A 19145-nucleotide genomic window follows, 5' to 3' on the forward strand; every position below is an offset into this window, starting at 1 on the left:
CATTTAAGGTAATAACTGATAAGTATGATCCTGTTGCCATTTACTTTGTTGTTTTGGGCTCGAGTTTATACACCCTTTCTGTGTTTCATGGTTTTGAAATGCTTTTGGATAACAAAGGCAACTTAACAAGCAAAGACCCTCTCTCAGTGCTAGATAAAATTCAAATGAGTGTGTATCATATGAAGACCATATCTGAATGAAAATTATTCAAAAATACACTTTGGTAAAGATTTTATATTTTTTAAGTGCATCCTATATACATACAAATCACAATGTGAAGAGAATCTTTCAAGAATGTATGGAGCCTTTAAATACTACTCAGTAATGAAAAGGACATGTTACAACTAAAGACTGAAAATCCTACATGCAGCAACTAAGATCTCATGCAGCCAAATACATAATTTTTTTTTTTAAAAAGAACCAATTACCAATTACAAAACAACATGGATAAATTTTATAGACATTGCAATAAGGGGGAAAATGGACCCCAAAGTATATATATACTGTATGAATTCATTTATATAAAGTGTAGAAAAATCAGAACTAATTTTCAGTAGCTGAATTCAGAAAGGGGTTGTTTCTGAGGAAGAATTTAACTAGAAAGAAGCACAGGAGAGCTTTCTGGGGTGATGACAATGTTCTATGTCTTGTTTTGGGTGGCACTTACATGGCTACATGGTCCTAGTCAACTGTCAAAACTAATCAAGCTGAACATTTTAGCCTCTGGCTCCAGAGGGCTCCTTAGCAAGACAATCTCACTGACTGTAAATTTATGTTTTTGTCTAAGGTACACCCTTTCATTGTTGTTGTTGTTCAGTTGCTAAGTTGTGTGTGACTCTTTGCAATCCTATGTAGCTGCCAGGCTCTTCTGTCCATGGGATTTCTTAGGCAATAGTGGAGTGGGTTTCCTTTTTTAGGGCATCTTCCCAACCCAGGGATCAAATCCGTGTCTCCTGCATTGGCAGGAGGATTCTTTACCACTGTGTCACCTGGGAAGCCCATCTTTTCATTTGATGTTGTTGTTGTTCAGTCACTAACTCGTGTCTGACTCTTTCTGACCCCATGGACTTCCAGCATGACTAAAAGATTGTACTCTTTCAAAATCCCCAAATCACACCTTCCTTGCATTTTCTAGGAAGTCATTCCATTCTCAAAGTTTTCATAATGAAGTGTTTACATAATCTATTGTGTTCTATATTCCATTAAAAGTTAGATACTCTATTGTAACATTTCTTTCATTTGTATTTATAAATCTATCCCTGACTAGAGTGTGTGCCTGTAGAGATGGGGACCATACATCGTCTTTCTCTAGTGCTTCACTGCCAAGAACACAGTAGGTCCACAAAAAACATTTGCTGAGGATGTGAAAGCTGATGTCAGTGCTGACACAGCTTCCGCCTGTGCCATGCCTTTACAAGGTCCACCTCAGAGGCCCCCTGCAGCCATTGACTGTCCGTGCTGAGGGCTGCTCGAGTCTCTACCTGAAGGTGTCTTCTGGCTGCTGGGGAAGGCTTGGTCACACATGGGGAGGCTAGATTTTGCCAGGAATTGACTCTTATGAGCAGCTTGCAACCAGGGAGGGGATGGAGTTGGTGGACAGATGGCCCAGCTTCCCTGCACCATGGAGGCACACTTTTAGCTGTGTCCTATGAAGTCACTTCCCTGGCAGGCAGCCCCAGCAGATCTGAACCCCAGTTGCCCACAAGCAACTGGTGTGTTCACTAACACACCTTCTCTTGGCTTCTCTCTTGTGTTATTGGAAGCTGGAAAGTTTATAATTTACTACATAGTGATAGAAGATGAGTACAGATTCTGGTGCCTGGAAGTGGGGTGCTGCTGTAACAAATACCTAAAACCCGAGTATTTGCTAGGGCTGTCATAATAAAGTACAATAGGCTGGTGGATTAACCAACAGACATTTATTTCCCACAGTTCTGGAAGCTGGAAGTCTGAGACCCAGGCATCTGTAGGGTTGCTTCTCCTCAGGCTGCTGACCTTGGCTTGCAAACAGACTTTCCTGTGTGCATCCGTGGCATCTCTTCCCTCTCTGTGTAAGGACACTAGTCCTCTCAGATTAGGATGCATCCTGACAGCCTCATTTAATCTTAACTACCTCCCTTAAAGATCCTATTACCAAATAAAATCACACTGGGGGTAGGGACTTCAGCATGTGGCTTTTGGAGGGGATTCAACCCATAACAACACAGGGATTTTGCAACCAGAAGTGGATGGAGGCTGGAGGGATGTTGAGAAATATGGTAGAAAATAATCTAACTTTCCATGAATTCTTACTAGAATCTGGACTTGGAAATGTGGACGGTGAGGGCACAGAAACAAATGAGGAACAATTCAGTTCAGTCCCTCAGTTGTGTAAGAATCTTTGCAGCCCCATGGACTGCTGCATGCCAGGCTTCCCTGTCTATCACCAACTCCCAGAGCTTGCTCAAACTCAAGTGTGAGTCAGTGATGCCATCCAACCATCTCATCCTCTGCCGTCCCCTTTTCCTCCTGCCTTCAACCTTTCCTAGCATCACGGTCTTTTCAAATGAGTCAGTTTTTTGCATCAAGTGGTCAAAGTATTGGAGCTTCAGCTTCAACAGCAGTCCTTCCATGAAAATTCAGGACTGATTTCCTTTAGGATGGACTAGCTGGATCTCCTTGCAGTCTAAGGGACTCTCAAGAATCTTCTTCAACACCACTTCAAAAGCATCAATTCTTCGGTGCTCAGCTTTCTTTATGGTCCAGCTCTCACATCCATGCATGACTACTGGAAAAACCATTGCTTTGACTAAACGTACATTTGTTGGCAAAGTAATGTCTCTTCTTTTAAATATGCTGTCTAGGTTGGTCATAGCTTTTCTTCCAAGAAGTAAGTGTCTTTTAATTTCATGGCTGCAATCACCATCTGCAGTGATTTTGGAGTCCAAGAAAATAAAGTCTGTCACTGTTTCCATTGTTTCCCTGTCTATTTGCCATGAAGTGATGGGGCTGGTTGCTATGATCTTCGTTTTTTGAATGTTGAGTTTTAAGCCAACTTTTTCACTCTCCTCTTTCACTTTCATCAAGAGGCTCTTTTAGTTCTTCTTCACTTTCTGCCATAAGGGTGGTGTCATCTGCATATCTGAGGTTATTGATATTTCTCCTGGCAATCTTGATTCCAGCTTGTGCTTCATCCAGCCCAGCGTTTCTCATGATGTACTCTGCATATAAATCAAATAAGCAGGGTGACAATATATAGCCTTGACGTACTCCTTTCCTGATTTGGAACCAGTCTGTTGTTCCATGTCCGGTTCTAACTGTTGTTTCTTGAGCTGCATACAGATTTCTCAGGAGGCAGGTCAGGTGGTCTGGTATTCCCATCTCTTGAAGAATTTTCCACAGTTTGTTGTGGTCCACACAGTCAAAGGCTTTGGTGTAGTCAGTAAAACAGAAGTTGATGTTTTTCTGGAACACTTTTGCTTTTTCGATGATCCAACAGATGTTGGCAATTTGATCTCTGGTTCCTTTCTGCCTTTTCTAAATCCAGCTTGAACATCTGGAAGTTTATGGTTCACGTACTGTTGAAGCCTGGCTTGGAGAATTTTGAGCATTACTTTGCTAGTGTGTGAGTTGAATGCAATTGTGCAGTAGTTTGAATATTCTTGGGCATTGCCTTTCTTTGGGATTGGAGTGAAAACTGAACTTTTCCAGTCCTGTGGCCACTGCTGAGTTTTCCAAATTTGCTGGCATGTTGAGTGTGCCACTTTAACAGCATCATGTTTTGGGATTTGAAATAGCTCAACTGGAATTCCATCCCCTCCATAGGAACACGTTATTGAAAATTGGAGGAAGGGGATTCTTGCTGTGTACTGGTGGGAAGTTTGTAAAAATTGTCGTTGGAGTTATGTGGAAAGCAGAAACTATGTGATAAATCTCATAACATATCTACAGAGATTTTTCAAGGAAAGTGTGGTAAGTGCTGCCTGGTTTCTTCTTTCCGCTTATAGTAAAATGCAAGAGGAGAGAGATGCATTGAAGGAAGAACTTTTTTTTTTTTTTAATGGGAAAAAGAATTTCACGACTTAAAAGATTCTGAGCCTCTCCAGATGGCAAAGGTGAGAAAAGTTGTACCACCAACACTTAGTTAAAAATCAGAAAGAGACAGTCACACAAAAGGCCTTCTGAGGAAATTAAGGGTGTGCACACAGATCTTCTCGGTCAAACTACAGAATCTCTAGAAAACGTAAAGGCATTGCCCCTCAGTCATCTCAGGGGAGGCTGAGGTATGGGACAGTTTATCGTAACAGTATCCGTGGATATAGCTTTATACATGTGCCTAATGGAGGGAACCGTATGACAGCCACACAAGGCCTACAAAGTTTTTCAAAAATTGTCTTAATAGAAACACTGCTGGGACTTCCCTGGTGGTCCAGTGATTAAGACTTTGTCTTCTAATGCAGGAGGCAGGGGTTCTATTCCTGGTCTAGGAGCTAAGATCTTGCATGCCTCATGGCCAAAAACCCAAATATAAGACGGAAGTGTATTGTAACAAATTCAATCAAGACTTTAAAAATGGTCCACATTAAACACACACACACACACACACACACACACACACACACACACACACAAAACCCTGGCAGCTTGAACTGCAAGGGACTGAGATATTACGATAGGAGGCTGTCAGAGAAACCTGAATAATCATAACATAACCATTACTTCATGATTGTGTTACAATAAATATATATGACTCCAAGCAGGTAGCTTGCACTCTCCTGCTGGCTTTGAAGAAGCAAACTGCCAGAGCAGTTTCTCTGAAAGTAGACTTTCAGAGGTCCCAGTAGGAAACAGGCTGATAAAAGTCTCAACTGCAAACACGGGCTACTCTTCATGGGAAAAGAGGGCAGAATCAAGACTCTGAGAGGGCGGGACCTGAGCCACGGAGGATTATTCCCAAGCTTGAAACCTAATCAAGGAACTCCCACCATCTATCAGGCTGGATCTCTCAGCAGTATTGGACTAGGGACTCCTTTTAACCTTCCAATTCTCCTATTTTGAACCCAAATGTATATGGCGATTATCCTATGCCCAGTCCACAAGCAAGTGTTGGGAGGGCTGGGGGCACACAGTTTGTCTCTGTAGGTTCACCCCTGTACAGATGGAATGGAACTGTGCCCTTGCAGCTAGGCCTAATAGATAGCCCCCCAAGAGCTTTATCTACACCTGACCCCCATTTAACTTGAGACGATGCTCTAACAGGATGAGACGGGAGCTCTGGGCTGGAGTAAACACATTCTGCAGTGGGAGGGACGGTGAGGATCAGAGTGGACAGGCCCTCTAGTGGCTCCTCAGTGCCTCTGGCCTCCTGGTGCTCTTGCCTCTGTGTGGTCCCCTCGCCATGAGCCTTGGCAAGACCCGTGCCTTGCTTCTAACCAACATAACCTGACAGAGGTGATAGGATGCCATGTTCACACTTCTGTGTTATGTTATATAGCAAAGGTCATGGAATATATAGCAAAGTCCCATGGTTATGTTACATGATTTGACAATCATGATACGGCATTACTTCATGAGTGAAAGTGAGAGTCACTCAGTCGTGTCCGACTCTTTGCAATCCCATGGTCTATATAGTCCATGGAATTCTCCAGACCAGAATACTGAAGTGAGTAGCCTTTCCCTTCTCTAGGGGATCTTCCCAACCCAGGGATTGAACCCTTGTCTCCCACATTGCAGGCAGATCCTTTATCAACTGAGCCACAAGGGAAGCCCAAGAATACTGGAGTGGGTAGCCTTTCTCTTCTCTAGCGGATCTTCCTGACCCAGGATCGAACCGGGGTCTCCTGCATTGCAGGCGGATTCTTTACCAGCTGAGTTATCAGGGTCATGTTTATGTAATGCCAAATACAAAAACCCCAAGCATGTAGCTCTTACTCTCTTGCTGGCTATGACGAAGCAAACTGCCACAAGCTCTACAGAAGCAAGGAGGTGAATTCTGCCCATAACCTAAATGAGCCCGGATGTGGGTTCTTTCCCAGTCAAGCTTCTGGATAACCATGAAACCCAACTGATCTCCAACTGTAGTCCTGTGACAGATTGAGCACAGAACACAGATTCCACATTCACAGAAATTGTGAGATAATAAATGTGTGTTCTTCTGAGCCACAGCATGTGTGGTAACTTATTATTCAGCAACAGAAAACTAATACAAAGATTCTCAATAGGAAGTGAATTGTGTGAGTGCAACAAACTCAAACTAGCGCCATCCCAGGTATAGCCTTTGCATCACAATTTTCACCTTATAGGTAATAATGTGAAAGTGAAAGGCACTCAGTTGTGTCCAGCTCTTTGCAACCCCATGGAATTCTCTAGGCAGAATACTGGAGTGGGTAGCCTTTCCCTTCTCCAGGGGATCCTCCCAACTCAGGAATTGAACCCAGGTGTCCCATATTCCAGGTGGATCCTTTACCAGCTGAGCCAGAAGGGAAGCCCAAGAATACTGGAGTGAGTGGCCTATCCTATTTCTAGCAGATCTTCTCCACTCAGGAATCGAACTGGGGTCTCCTGCACTGCAGGCAGATTCTTTGCCAACTGAGCTATCAGGGAAGCCCTATAGGTAACAATAGTAGCATCCAATCAGGTGGATGGTGATGTGCAGCTTGGAAATGATCAAACTGATCAACTTCTCTATTCCTATTTAGAGTCAACAATATAATGCTCATATTTGAAATTACATGACAAAATGATAAAGATGATAGGATTTGACAGTACCCCCCAAGAAACCTACAGCTGCCAGCTTTGTGCCCCAATTCCTGTGAGATGCTAAATAAAAGATAAAATTAAATCTTTCAAGTTCTGAGTATGTATGGGAGTCACATGCTTTTCCCTTTGGATTTAGAAGGACTATTTTCAGTTAGGTTACCCCTGCCAGGAGAGAAGAGTTGGGGCAAACAAGGCATCTCTGAAAACAGCATCTCTGTATTTAGAGTTTCCCAGATATCAAAGCCCAGCCATTCTCCCTGGGTGAGTTCAACTGCCAGGAGTTCAGAGCAGGCCACTCCAGGGGAAGCCACACAAGTCTGGAGGCATGCCTGTGGTCTGAGTGCTCGCTGTTTGACCTCAGATGTGATTGGCTCCGGGGGCAGGGAGGCCACGTAGACAAAGGGGGGCAGCAGGCTTTGAAGGTTTACTCGCTTGCTCCTTGGTGCTTGATTCTGTCACTGTGTGGGATCTGTCCATCTCCTCCTTGGAGTGACAGCTGGGGACAGGGTCGCTGCAGGAATGCTGGGACAGGGATTTTCTCGGAAATAGACCTAACTATCAAGTGGCCATAAATTACTTCCCAGTACAAATGATGACTGACAATTGCTTTAAAATGGTACATCCTATTTATGTTTACCTTCAGGGTGACTACAGATACCAAACTCTTGAGAGGGAGCATCTGAGAGCATTTGTTCATGAGGCCTTAGTGGTCCAATTTTCACTGGAAGCCTAGGATCTTCTGTGTTCTAGGATCATGGAACACGGATGTCCAGCTGTTCTCTATTTGTTCCCTGAGCTGCAGTTGTGAGATCCAGTCATTTGTAATATAGAAATGCCACATGGGTGCTTGATGTTGGCCAGTTGAGAGCTCAGAGGAGGTTTTTGTTTAATGTCCAGCTCTCCTCAGAATAAAAGAAGGGGTGAGTACCTGCAGGGCTCAGTCTCCTGGGATAATTCCTTCTGCCCTGAAAACATCTGTTTTTACTTTTTTTGAGTAACATCTAGGCCATAGGCACTGAGGCTGCTCCAACTGTGAAGGGAAATGTCAATGTAGCTTAGGTGAAGCATTGCTCTAAACGAGGAAAGATGGGGATGATAAGCAGTGGGGGTCAATTTTTACTTTTTTTGCTTTCAGAGGTGGCTGTGTGGGTGTTGGGAAGTGGAGGTGGGGTGGGAAGTGGTGGGTGTGAGGCATGCCAAATACTAATGTCACTTACACAACAGAAAACACTTTTCAGAAGTTTCCAGATTTGGTTGGATCACAGAAACCAAGATGGACAATAAACCTGACTTTGGCCTTGGCCTTACCCACTCCTCTGGGACTGAGCTCACTTGCCCCAGTCGCCTGAATTTAGGTAAGGGAGAGAATGGGCCAGGTGTAACATTTTCTTTCCACAGTCTCTGGTGCTGGGAAGGTTGAGAAGGCACAGTGAAGTTGGAAGGAGGTTTCAGAAAGTAATGGGCACCAAGAGAGCTGTGAGATGCCAAATCTGTTGTCCTCACTGGTATTAAAAGTGCAGAAATACTAAAACTTTAGCGAAGGTTAATCACCTATTCTACCAGGGAAAGCCTGGGTTCTAATCAACCTAACAGACACTGCTGTGGGTGTGTGTGTGTTTTAATTGGATTTGTAATTTTTTGTGACTTGTTTTCCTTTTTATTTTTTTTCATTTATTTTTATTAGTTGGAGGCTAATTACTTTACAATATTGTAGTGGTTTTTGTCATACACTGACATGAATCAGCCATGGATTTACATGTATTCCCCATCCCGATCCCCCCTCCCACCTCCCTCTCCACCTGATCCCTCTGGGTCTTCCCAGTGCACCAGCCCTGAACACTTGTCTCATGCATCCAACCTGGGCTGGTGATCTGTTTCACCCTAGATAATATACATGTTTCGATGCTGTTCTCTTGAAACATCCCACCCTCGCCTTCTCCCACAGAGTCAAAAAAATTTATTTATGCATTTCCTTATTCCTTGGCTGTGTTGAGTCGCGGGTGTAGCATGCGGGATCTTTGCTGCGTCATGCAGAATCTTTTGTTTCGGTGCACAGACTAGCCGTGGTGCATGGCGTCCAGCATGTGTGGGCTTTGGTAGCTGTGGGACATGGGAGCTTAGTTGCTCCCCAACACATAGGAGCTTAATTCCCTGACCAGGGATCGAACCCGCACCCCCGCACTGCAAGGCAGATTCTTAACCACTCGACCCCCAGGAAAGCCCCTGCTGTAGGTGTTTTTAAGTGATATTTTTGATGAGAAGTTTTAGCATATAAGCAATCTGACCCCAAAGTTTCATTTATAATTAACTTTTTCTTTAGCCTCCAACTAATAAAAATAAATGAAAAAAAAATGAATGATCACTACAAGACACACATTACTTCTTCTGTAAGAGGTTTGTGCTTTTCTTAAATATCTTTTGATAAGCACAGAGTCAGAAGGACTTCCTGAATCTTAACTATTCATATCCTTTTAATTAACATGTCCTGAAAATCTGCAGGATTGCATATCAAATCAATATTGCTGGCACAGTATAAAATTGAATCTGACCTTTATATGTATCAATTTATTTTGCAATAGAACAATTTCTTGATCTGAGACCTGTGCCCTTCATGGACAGGGATTTAACCAATGGCCTGACTGTGGTTCACAAAGCCCGCCACCATCCAGTGTCTGAACGGACCTCCCCTCCCCTTCCCTGCCCACTCTTTTCCAGGTCCCCTGACCCCAGGCTACTTCCCCATGCCTGGTCCCGCCCCCAGGGTCTTTGCACATGTTCTTCCTTCCTCCTGTGAATTTCTCCCCCTCTGAGGTCTTCTTCCTGGCTCCCTTATCACCTTCTTGGAAGACTCTCTTCAAGAGCTCTGAATGGCTTCACCCTCAGATACTCTATATTATGATGACACTTTCTTTTCTTCATCATATTTATTGCTACATAGCTGTGTTGTCTGTTTATTTAGATGATCATTGTCTGTCTTTCTGTGAGAATCACAGGTCCTCAGGACAGGGACCCTAGCACTTACGGACATCCCCCTCACCTAGAGTGAGGCTCCAGCAAACATCTGTTAAATGAATGAGTGAAATTAACATAAAATTTTCTGAATCCTGGGGGTTTTAATGATACAGATATTGTAAAGTAATTAGCCTCCAACTGATAAAAATAAATGAAAAAAAATGATACAGATCTCAGAACTGACTCTGAGGTAACAAACAAGTTTTGACAACCCTGGATAAATAGGAGGACATAAACTCTGAGACAAATTCTTTATCACCAGAGATGGTATTTTTCAGGTTTGGTAGGACTTTGTAAGCCTAAGAAGGTTTAAAAATAAGTATTGCAGCATGACCCAAGAAATTATAAAATATCTATTGAAATAATGAAGAAAGGAAGAAAAATGAAACTATTAATATTTTTGTAATAACCAAAGTATTAATATTTTAGTAAGAGGTTAAGTGCTGGTGAAACAACATATTTTATAGCCATTATGACAATTATGATATTTGATGTGTCTTTACCGTTTTTCTTTGCATATATTTACTTTCCTGTGTTAATGTGTGAACCAGCGAGGAAAACTTAAAATATTTCACCTGTGATGTTCTTGAAATATTTGGGAGCATGTGACTATTTAATACTTAAATGCATGGTTTGATTAATGTTACTAATTAAATAGTAGGTATTGGTATTTTTCTAAAATATTACTTAATAGATCCATAATTTTATCACATTGTTAAACTAAGTACAAATAGTAGAAGGTATTCTCCATACACCAAAGCTCTTTAGACAGTTGGGATCTGGTCACTGAAGCGTTGCAAGGGAAATACCAGCACCCTCATTTTATAGACAAGGAAACTCCTGTCTAAAGCAGCAGGGAGGTGATTGTCTAAAGCCACCCAGTTTGTAATTGGCTGACCTTGGACTTACACAGCACGTGCTCACTCCTTGGATCTCCTCTTCCTATTTCTAAATGCTTTTTAAAATGGCCATTTATCCTTTTTATTTTTTTATTGGAGTATAGTTGACTTACAATGTTGTGATATAAAGGCTTGTTAATATTATTCTCTCTGTGTGTGTTAGTTTTTTAAAATGATTTCTAGGCTATTAGAAAGGGTGATCATTAAGTTCAAGCTTCAGTCCACCTAAAAGAGTGGTTCTTAAAGTGTGTCCTCCACCCATCAGTGGCATCAGCAGCATCTGAGCGCTTGCTAGACAGGCAAACCATGGAGGCCACCAGAAATGAGTGAATCAGAATCTCTAGGGTGGGGCCAGGAATCTTGGATTTAATAAGATCCTCAGGAGATTCAGCTGAAAGTCCGTTTGAGAACCACTAGGCAAGAAAAACATGACCATTCAACCGACCCTTTATATGAAAGTGTTAGTCACTCAGTCATGTCTGACTCTTTGCAACCCCATGGACTGTAGCCCACCAGGCTCCTCTGCCCATGGAATTCTCCAGGCCAGAATAATGGAGTGGGTTGCCATTTCCTTCTCCAGGGGATCTTCCTGACCTACAGATTGAACCCAGGTCTCCTGAACCACAGGCAGATTCTTTACCATCTGAGCCAGCAGCAAGGCAGATTCCTAACCACTAGATCACTAAGGCCCTTTATATAAAAGTATCTAGTTCAGCAGGAATTTTGATAATGTTGTTTATGACATTCTTGTGGACAAAATGATGTCACATACAAAAGGAGTTTCTCAAAGTTATTTTCCAAAAGTTTTATGTTTTAAAAGGTGCTCCCTACCCCCTCTCACCTTGCTTACATGCCTTTGGCTTGGGTAACTGAAGTTTAACTTTTGACACAATTCTAAGCTAACCCTTGGCTCTGGGTTTCTGAGATTTTGGAAATGTTGGCCAGTGTAAACTTGCACTGTTACCTTATGTGGACAAATTGCTTTTCAATGACCTAAATCAAGGTTCTCAAAGCATGTCCCCAGACCAGCAGCATCAGTGTCACCTGGAATCTTTTCAGAATTGCAAATTCTCAGGCTCCATCACAGCCCTGCTCAATCAGAAACTCTGGGGATAGGCCTGGCAATCTGTGTTTTATCAAGTCATCCAGGTGATTCTGTTGGACTGTAGCTTGAGAAACACTGACCTGAAAGAATCGACATAGAAGAGTATGTCCCAGTGATTTTGACATGTGATTTAAATAAGGTTTGGACTGAAGCAGCTGACACAACCAATCAGCGTGTTGGTTGCAATGGTGAATTTACATTCAAAACCAGCCAGCCTGAAGTTTACAATTCTGAAGAAACAGTACTTTGCCACCATCTAAGGAACTGTATACCTCTTCCACTACTGTTTTTATATCACAATCTCTTCTCTCATTTTCCTTTGTCTGTTTTAAAGGGCAATTTGACTCCAAATTAGAACTGCCAGTTCTACTTAAAAAAAAAAAAAACTTTGACAAAATGGGCTTTAAACCTGCACAACTCTACCTATTCATTCCTTTCTATCAATTCATTCATGGCTTCTTATTCCAAAGAATATTCTGACTTCTGCAATATATTCTGCATAGTTTATAACTAGCCCTTCTCAGGTCATTTGCAAGGTTTCCCCAGAGGGGTCTTGTTTAAAAAGTGAGTTCATCCATACTTCGTGGTGTACTCTGGCCCCTTGAACCTATTATTTTCCTAATTCAAGGAGCTGGTACAGTCAGTGGATTAACTATGATACAAAAGTGCTGACAGCACCAACTGCATTCATAGGGTCTGAAGAAGGAGCAGCTCCATCTTAAGGGGTTTGGTGAGAGTATGAAGGATGGATTTCTTGGGTGTCTTTCAGTTAGAAAGCATTTAATTAACTCTGTTCTTTCTGGGGAAAATTCAACCTAGACTTCCAGATGTTCAAGCTGGTTTTAGAAAAGGCAGAGGAACCAGAGATCAAATTGCCAACATCCGCTAGATCATCGAAAAAGCAAGAGAGTTCCAGAGAAACATCTATTTCTGCTTTATTGACTATGCCAAAGTCTTTGACTATGTGGATCACAATAAACTGTGGAAAATTCTGAAAGAGCTGGGAATACCAGACCACCTGAACTGCCTCTTGAGAAACCTGTATGCAGGTCAGGAAGCAATGGTTAGAACTGGACTTAGAACAACAGACTGGTTCCAAATAGGAAAAGGAGTATGTCAAGGCTGTATATTGTCACTCTGCTTGTTTAACTTATATGCAGAGTACATCAGGAGAAATGCTGGGCTGGATGAAGTACAAGCTGGAATCAAGATTGCTGGGAGAAATCAATAACCTCAGATATGCAGATGACACCACCCTTATGGCAGAAAGTGAAGAAGAACTAAAGAGCCTCTTGAAGAAAGAGAAAGAGGAGAGTGAAAAAGTTGGCTTAAAACTCAGCATTCAGAAAACTAACATCATGGCATCCGGTCCTATCACTTCATGGCAAATAGATGGGGAAACAGTGGAAACGGTGGCTGACTTTATTTTTTGGGGCTCCAAAATCACTGCAGATGGTGATTGCAGCCATGAAATTAAAAGACGCTTACTCCTTGGAAGAAAAGTTGTGGCCAACTTAGACAGCATATTAAAAAGCAGAGACAAAGTCCTTCTAGTCAAAGCTATGGCTTTTTCAGTAGTCATGTATGGATGTGAGAGTTGGACTATAAAGAAAGCTGAGTATCAAAGAACTGATGCTTTTTAACTGTGGTGTTGGAGAAGACTCTTGAGAGTCCCTTGAACTGCTAGGAGATCCAACCAGTCTATCTTAAAGGAGATCAGTCCTGGGTGTTCACTGGAAGGACTGATGCTGAAGCTGAAACTCCAATACTTTGGCCACCTGATGAGAAGAGGTGACTCATTTGAAAAGACCCTGATGCTGGGAAAGCTTGAGGGCAGGAGGAGAAGGGGACGACAGAGGATGAGATGGTTGGATGGCATCACCGACTCAATGGACATGAGTTTGAGTAAACTCTGGGAGTTGGTGATAGACAGGGAGGCCTGGCATGCTGCATTTCATGGGGTCACAAAGAGTTGGACATGACTGAGTGACTGAACTGAAGTGAAGTGATTCTTTTCATTCCTTGTCTGTATTTTTTTTTTTCCACAGGCATTACTATGCCTGAAATGTGCAGAAATTCAGGACTGGATTCACACTTGAGATGTATTTTCTAGTCATTTGTCTTTTAGCATTTAAAAGTCTATAACAAATGTTCCCCCCTACAGACTGGATTCTCACACATTTGGCATCAAATTTGGGAAGCCCATTATGTGAGTAAGAGAAACATGGGGCTCAGTTAGGCAACTTTGCTCCACTTCTCAGTGGGGCTGATAAATTCTGTCCAAGAAGAAAGGTAGCAGCTCACCCAGGAGATGGAAGAAATGAGGTAGAAGATCCTCTTAGGTCCTACAGCCACTGGGCATGATGGATTATCACTGGGGTGGGAGCTTCCTACCTTACTGCCAGCCAGGACCTGCTAGGACTAGCACAAGTGAAGAACCATGGTGCAGTAGATGTCCCTCTAACCTCATCCCGTAATAAGCACACTCCACACTCCCTAACAAGAGAGCACATCCTGGCCTTTAACTAGGATGATACACTAAAACAGCTCCCTTCTAGAACACTCCTCATCAAATGGCAATTTCTTAAAGTTAAGAAAATAGCCCTTGTTTCATTTGGACATTCTCCTTTGCCATGATGATCAATAGCAGATAACTTTTTGGGGCACACTGCATCTTCCTTTTCTGGGTTTTATAAAAACTCAGAATATTGCAAAAAATAATGAAACTATAAAGCAAATTCTTTCCAATCTCGATTTCTTTTTAGATAAGTCCCAGCCTATTATTTAGTCATTAGTGAGGCATTTATCTTTTATTCCAGAGAAAATCATCTTCAATAGAAGGATCAGTTCAGTTCAGTTCAGTTGCTCAGTCATGTCCGACCCTTTGTGACCCCATGGACCACAGCACGCCTGGCCTCCCTGTCCAGGATACTGCCTAATATTAACAAGTAGAGTTGCTTAACTGGTCAGCTTCTATTAAATGTCGATCAATACCTGTTTAAGATGAGAGGTTCCATTTTGTCCCTAAAGATTTATCTTATTGAATATCCACCTCTTTTTTACATTTCACCTGGCCTGAAAAGTTTCAAAATCTTATCAGAACATAAAATTTACAAGATGCAAGATTAAAACACTCTGTATCAATCTTTGGGCAGGACAGACCCACATGTTCAGTACTAAAATAAATTGGCTCATAAGACCATGAATAAATGACAAAATCACAATTCCAAGTTACTCAGTGCAAGTGATCTCTTACAAGCATTTCTTGTAGTTTATCAGCTAGATTCCTTCTTTAAACCCTTTAAAAATACATCCACTGTTGTTTTACATATCATTTAAACCCAGTGTATTCAATATGCATGTTAATATAGAATAAAGTATTTACCTAGCTCAGATGCCTACTGATATAAGAAGTGAGGACAGAATTTGACCTATTGGATAACATGATGATAAGCTTCAATGATGTTTAATCCCCACAGGAAGACTTTGGGCAATGTGATGGCCCAGGGAATTCTTATCATTCTGAGGTATAGAAGTAAACTGCAAAGGCTGGGTTTTTGGTAGTCTCTTGACTTATCTGAAATGTTTTGGGTCTGATTTCCACTTAAATGCAATGATCCTGATGAACAGTCCTTTTAAAAATCTACTAGCTATTTGTTTAAGGTAAGTTATATCTTATTCCAGGAATCACATAATTCATTTTTATTTGAAATCTCTCTCTCTTAGACTATGAAGACTATATATGTATAATTTATAGGTATGTATACACTAATAAATATATTTTATTATATACAAAATATTTATGCATATGCATGTATGTGAGTATACGTACTAAAAATCATTTAGTATAGTTAAAACCTGTTCTTACTAAATTTTATATAAAAGCTTAGACATTCTGAGGAAAAATGCATAACAACACAAGGCTGCCTAGTATACTATCTACTCAGAGGTTACTGACAATATCTACCAGAGGCGGTGGATAATGTTTTTTAGTTAAAAGAACAAACACCATTAAAAGTAGGAATAAAAATTTCCTATTTTGTGTTTGCATTGTATGAATCTGAGAAAAAAAGACTCACATCTGAAACCTGAGGTTGCTTTTCATGTGCTGCCATTTATGATAAGTGGTAAACGTTATAATCACTGAGGAATAATTGTGGATAATATGTGGATATTTAAAAACAAATACATGATTTAGGCATTTGGGAGCTCACCCCGCATCAAACGGGACCACGCTTTTCAAGCCAACTTAAAGAGCAAGCCCTCGTCATACCTTCATGGGCGCCAGCTGGATGGGCGTGATGCAGGAAGGGTCCACCATGGGCTTTGGCCGGTTGGCGGTGTCCGCCAGCAGGCTGTGCCACTGCTGCGGGAGGCCGGTGAACTTCTGCTCCTGTGGGTCAAACCCCGTGTGAACCCTGTGTTCAAAGTTGGATGGGCCGGATATCTCAATCTTTTTCTTTTTTTTCCCAAACATGGTGCAAAATCCTGAGAAATGAAAACAGAAAAGGGAGCGGTTTATTATCCTGCCAGCCAGAAGACCACAGGAAAATTAGTAATTCACTCATCGTTCTGTCTTTTCAGCTTTTCCACTATTAGCTGCAGATGATGCAAGTTGTACTTCCGAGTCTGTAGATGAGGCAACTTCATTTAAAAATTTTGCTTTTTCCTTATACTTGCCATGTGGAGTAGGCTTTCCCAACTCCCTGAGTTTGGTCATGTGACTCACTTTAACTAATGGACTGTGGAGGAAGAAAAAGCCCTTCAGTTCAGGGTGGAGATGTTTTAAGATTTTTTTGATGTGGATGGCTTTTACTCTCTTTACTGGATTTGTTACAATACTGCTTCTGTGTTATGTTTGGCTTTGTTTTCTTGGCCCTAAGGCGCGTGGGATCAAACCTGCACCCCCTGCAGTGGAAGGCAAATCTTATCCACTGGACCACCAGGGAAGTCCCCAGGGTGGAGGTTTTCGAAGGTATTGTGTTTCCACTTCCCTCTTACACTTCTGCCACTTGGCATGCACATCTCTCTAGTGGACGATAGTCCCTCAGCCAAGATTCTGGAAGGAGAGATGCATGAGGCAGACACAAATCTGACCCCCAGGCTGGAGTCAGACCAACAGCTGACTTGTGAGTATGAAATAAGTGTGTCATGGAGCCATTAAGACCTCATATTTGTTTGTTATGTGGTGTTACCAAAGCAAAAGCTGGCTAGCACACAGGGAGAAGCATCTCAAAGTCTGATGTGCACTTAAAATCTAAAACAAGTCTATGGAAAAATATGTGTAAACACGAAGAATGGGGTTAATAATTACATTTGCCACATAAAATTTTATTAGGATTAAACAAGCAAACACTTGTAAGACAAATGTCTGAAAAGCACCTGGCACAAAGTGAGTGCTAAGTGCTCGTATGGAACATACCTCTGGATGAATATACCAGAGATTGACTGGTATCACCTGCAGAGAAGGGAGCCAGGGGGACGCAGGGAACAATATCGATTTTATACTGCATATTTAGAATTTTATGCAACGTATTTTACTTGTTTGAAACAATGCAGTTTACGTATTTAAAACCTCCTATGGCTTCCCTGGTGGCTCAGTGATAAAGAACCTGCCTGCCAATACAGGAGGCACAGGTTCAATCCCTGGGTCGGGAAGATCCCTGGAGAAAGAAATGGCAACCCACTCCAGTATTCTTGCCTGGGAATTCCATGGGCAGCAGAGCCTGGTGGGCTACAGGCCATGGGTTTCCAAAAGAGTTGGACACGACTTTGTGACTAAACAACAACAAATGACAAAGATACACATAGAAAATATGTAAAATAGTCAGTTTATGCTTTACGTTTATTGAAAACATGTAAGGTGCCCTGGGCTTGAATGCCACTTAGTGTTCACTGTGATCACAGGTGACTGCTTTGCCCTCTCTGAAGTTATTGTGAACAGGACAATCACAGTCATTTGGGGAATCCCAATGACCTTGTTGTACCTATTGCAAAACATGGTGCTTTGGCTTCAGTGTTACTCTTGGGAGAAACTTTCTCCCAGCCCTCAGACTTGAGTAGGGGGTTATACATACACTCCTACAGTCAAGTACATATTTTTCACCACACTTATTCATCGGTGTTAGTTGTGTACAATGGCATGCCTAGGATCTGTCTTCCCTTCTAGAATACAAGATCCATAAGAGCAGGGATGCTCTCCACTTGTTCATTACTGTTAGCCAATGTCTGGCACATGGTAGGGGTCAAGAAATATTTGCTGAGAGACTAACATCACCCAGAACAGAACATTTAGTGAAGAACACCTAAGATCAGCTCCACGGATGTTAACATTGTCCTTTTCACTCTCCCTCCCTCCCTTCCCTTCATCCTCCTTTGGAACTTCTGTTTGTTTTTTTCTTTTAACTGTTTATCCCTGCTCAGTCAGCAGGGGTTTCCTACTTCTTTCTAGCTTTCTAATGCTTCTATTCCTTCACTACCTGGTGAGAACTTGCTCTCTGGTTGGCTGTCTTTTTGCTGTAACCTCACACGTTGGAGAATCCCAGAGACGGGGGAGCCTGGTGGGCTGCCATCGATGGGGTCGCACAGAGTTGGACACGACTGATGTGACTTAGCAGCAGCAGCAGCAGCACATGTTGGAAGGGACAAAGGAGCTTGCACTGGTCTTTTCTAATAAGGGCACTAATACCATTCATGAGGTTCTGACCTCAAGGGACAATCACCTCCCAAAGACCCCACTTCCTACTGCCATCACACTGGGGTGTTCTTTGGTGGTGGCTCAGCAGTGAAGAATTTACCTGCAAACGCAGGAGATGCAGGTTCGATCCCTGAGTTGGGAAGGTCCCCTGGAGAAGGAAATGGCAACCCAGTTCAGTATTCCTGCCTGCAAAATCCCATGGACAGAGGAGCCTGGCTATAGTCCATGGAGTCACAAAAGATTTAGATACAACTTAGTGACTAAACAACGTTTGGATTAGAATGTCAACACACGGATTTTGGAGAGACACATTCAGACCACAGCACAGCATATGTAGCCTTGACAGGGACCAGAGTCTTCATAGCATTAACTCCCAAGACTTTATCAAAACCCATTTTCACATCCATCCTGGTGCTTACTTCAAACTCATTTAGCAAACTCACATAAGCTGACAATGAAAAGCTAATGAAAGATAAAAAGGGCTCAAAAATACCTTGATGTTGTCTCTCTTGCAAAACATAATGACATGTTTTTAAAACTCTTTAAGTACCTTACTATAATTAGGTTAATGAATACAGGTCAATTGATTTCCAACATTTGAGCACACCTCAGACAGAGCATGAAGAAGGAAAGGCTGCAGCGGCAGCGGACTGTCACAGGAGTGGCCCCGGTGTCTCCTGCCTGCCAGGGTCCA

The 19145-nt window shown here is 42.2% G+C and overlaps 1 protein-coding gene across 1 annotated transcript in view; it reads right to left on the bottom strand.

Moving 5' to 3' along the window:
- PAK5 (p21 (RAC1) activated kinase 5) overlaps positions 1–19145 on the bottom strand; it is a 392301-nt gene that overhangs the window by 90141 nt on the left and 283015 nt on the right. Inside the window, exon 3 of the mRNA XM_043884728.1 lies at positions 16028–16242. Within this exon, the coding sequence (XP_043740663.1) occupies positions 16028–16231 (204 nt within the window). The 5' untranslated portion in view covers positions 16232–16242. The remainder of the gene's footprint in view (positions 1–16027; positions 16243–19145) is intronic.

Source organism: Cervus elaphus, chromosome 23 (assembly GCF_910594005.1).
Source record: "Cervus elaphus chromosome 23, mCerEla1.1, whole genome shotgun sequence".
Classification (NCBI taxonomy): Eukaryota; Metazoa; Chordata; class Mammalia; order Artiodactyla; family Cervidae; genus Cervus; species Cervus elaphus.